Source organism: Helobdella robusta, assembly GCF_000326865.2.
Source record: "Helobdella robusta unplaced genomic scaffold HELROscaffold_28, whole genome shotgun sequence".
Lineage (NCBI taxonomy): Eukaryota > Metazoa > Annelida > Clitellata > Rhynchobdellida > Glossiphoniidae > Helobdella > Helobdella robusta.
In genome coordinates this window covers 1,481,228-1,484,613 of record NW_008704435.1, presented here as the reverse complement: position 1 = coordinate 1,484,613, position 3,386 = coordinate 1,481,228, and the positions used below count along the sequence as shown (strand labels likewise).

At 38.7% G+C, this 3,386-nt stretch overlaps 1 protein-coding gene across 1 annotated transcript; it reads left to right on the top strand.

The window, feature by feature from the left end:
- Positions 1 to 751: 751 nt before the first annotated feature.
- Positions 752 to 2,784, top strand: HELRODRAFT_80739 (hypothetical protein; the record flags this gene model as incomplete). The annotated part of the gene is made up of 2 exons (XM_009020559.1): positions 752 to 1,306; positions 2,662 to 2,784. Coding segments are annotated over 2 exons (678 nt in total), but the record flags the coding sequence as incomplete, so codon positions are not given.
- Positions 2,785 to 3,386: the final 602 nt, after the last annotated feature.

Below are 3,386 nucleotides of genomic sequence, written 5' to 3'. Positions count from 1 at the left end.
AATAGGATCTTTCTTTATATGAAGTCTGTAAGAATGAAAACATCATATCGGGAGATACTTTTTTCTAGAACTCCTGTTAAGAATTAAAACTGTTGACAGTTAAATGCTAATTTGCAACGTGGCCAGCAGACAGTCGTCTGTACAAAATTCGCTGCCACTAACACACTTGATGTGTCAAATGTGCCTGCGTGCGTGCAATGAATGTATGTGCATGTGGTGTGTGTGGTGTGGGGTGGTGTGTGTGGTGTGGATGTACACACTTTTCCGCACATCAGTAATTTCAACTAATTTAAATTTAATCGAACTATGAATTTATGGATTACTTTTTTGAATGTTGGGGGTTCCGCTTAGTTAAGATTTACTCTTTTGGAATGCCTCGTCATGTAACAAATTTATTGTTTGTTCACAATAAACGATTTATAAAAGCAATTTGTATGTACATCTGCATTTGTTAGATGTGCACAGCAGAGAACCAGTGTTGTTTTAAAACAGCTGAAAAAAAAAATTGTTCTCGAATTCATCGTAAATGAGTTGGGTTAAATTTCACAGTGTGAGCTATCGTCATATGAGCCACCTATCAATCTGTTGACCGTTGTTCTAATTTTAACTCTTTCTACATCGCTTTAATTTTCATGTTTCGTGAAACTCACAAACTGTGAAATCAATCCCAAAAATAACATTTGCTATAAAACTGTTACTCAAGAATTTGCTCTGTAATCAAATGCAACTGACCGATAATTATATTTCTTTCATGTACACATCAAATAAACGCCCACCATTCAAAACAGCAAGGAGGAGCGTGCCGACACATTGCAAAGGCTCGCCAGTGCCCTGCGACAAAAACCACGACACGTACAACAGTTTCAGAAAGAGCGGTCCTAACAACAGCCACAACAACGACAGCCACAACAGAAATAACGACGACGACAACAACAATTTCAACCACAAAACCAGCAACAACATCCGAAACCACGTCAGCAGCCATGAAGACAGTGAATTTAAAAAAATTCGCCAAGACAACGACGCCGATAACAACAAATACACAAACAACGCCAACGTCAACAACAAAAACAACAAAAACAACAACCCAGCCAAATCAACAACAACAGCAACAAAAGCCGACAAACCACCGTACAGCTACAACGCCATGATCATGATGGCGATCCGTAGCAGTCCAACTGAACGCCTGACGCTGAATGGCATCTACGAGTTCATCATGAAGCACTTTCCGTACTACAGGGAGAACAAGCAGGGCTGGCAGAACTCGATCAGGCACAACCTCAGTCTGAACAAGTGCTTCGTCAAGGTAATGTCGATGTTGGAAGGTTTGTGTGAGAATGTGGGCGTGTATGTATGTGTGTGCGTGTGTGTGTGCGTGTGTGTGTGTGTATGTGTGTGTTTATGTGTGCGTGCGTGTGTGTGTGTGCGTGTGTATGTGTGTGTGTGTGTGTCAATTGTATTTTAGCTAATGCCTGCGTTATTAGTGATCTTTGCAGTTTGGCTGATGCAGTTCTGTTGGCGTTATTTGTCTTATTCAAATATAAAATCTGATTTATATTAAACGCCAAAATAAACCAAACAAAAGTTTTAGCGGTTTTATAAGAAAAAGCTTACAGAGCAATAAATATAGCACTAAATACCAAAAAATAATAAAAATTTTCAACAAAAGTCAACAGGGTAAAGAGCATGAAGTAAATGAAACCAAATAAAAAAAAAAAAAAAAAAAACAAATATTTACACGCAACAACAATATCACCAACATCAACATCACCAACAACAACATCACCAACATCAACATCACCAACAACAACATCACCAACAACAACATCACCAACAACAACATCACCAACAACAACATCACCAACAACAACATCACCAACAACAACATCACCAACAACAACATCACCAACAACAACATCAGTAGCTGCAAACGGCAACCACTATTAGCAAACGCGTGTTTAGATTAGTTGAAACATTAATGACGTGTGATTTGATGGCAATTGAATAGAGGAGTGGTGTGTTATAGTGGTAACTAGATACTATTGAATGTAGTTTCTCTGTGCTGTGTAGTTTTGAATAATGTTTGATTGTTTGCTTGTTTGTTTGTTTATTTGTTTGTTTGTTTGTTTGTTTGTTTGTTTGTTTGTTTGTTTGTTTGTTTGTTTGTTTGCTTGCTTGCTTGTTTGTTTGTTTGTTTGTTTGCTTGTTTGTCTGTTTGTCTGTTTATTTGTTACATTTTTGCAAAATAACTTTTCTATTTAAACCGATTAAATTCAGAAATCAAGCAGAGTTTTTTTTTTGGAAATATCAATTTAATTATATACTCGGCTTAATAAGTGCTATTTCAAACGATCAAAAATTACCATTGTTGGTTTACGTTAAGTAAAAGCGAAAGTACATTTGAAATAGCATTAAAACTGCTGATGATGCATGCATGTTTGTCACATGACTTTTAAACAAACGAACAAATGAACATCAAACAAATAAACAAACATAAAACAAACATAAAAACAAACAAACAGACAAAAAACCAATCAAACAAACAACGAACGAACATCAAACAAACAAACATACAAACAAACATACAAACATACAAACAAACAAACAAAACAAACAGACAAACAAAAATCTAACCAACCAAACAAACGAACAAACAAACAGGTACCGCGACACTACGATGACCCAGGCAAGGGCAACTACTGGATGTTGGACGCGGCAGCCGACGACGTCTTCATCGGGGGTTCCACGGGCAAGTTGAGGAGGAAGAGTTCGTGTGGCAGTGCAGCCGCGGTGAGGAGCAGGCTGGCCGTGGTGAGGAGGGCAGCGGTCCTGGCCCAGCACCACCGGTACATGCCCCAGGTTCGACCGCAGTACAGCGCTCACCCTCAACGACACCAGCACCTACTTCAGCAGGTCTACTTCAACCAACACCACCACCAGCAACATCAACACCAGTGGTTGAGCCACTACCACCAGCATGTCATGTACAACAATCTGATGCGGAAACATCAGCTGCAGCGTTTTCAGGACGTCACAGATGACCTGAATGTGAAAAAGTACAACTACAGCATCAAATACAACAACAACAAAAACAATCTTTTAAATCACAACATCAACAGCCCAGCATATTCAAACCTGCAACAACTTCCATTAGTATTCACAAGAGGGAATCTTCCGACCTATTTAAACAACCCTGGCAACGTTAATAGCACGAGCAACATCAACAGCTTAAATATCAACAATAACGTTAATATCAACAACAACAACAACAACATCAGCAACATCAACAACAACAGTAACAACAGTAACAACAACAACAACAGCGTCAACTACAACTGCCACAACAACTATAACGACCACTTTATTCAGAAAAAGAAGCCAAACAT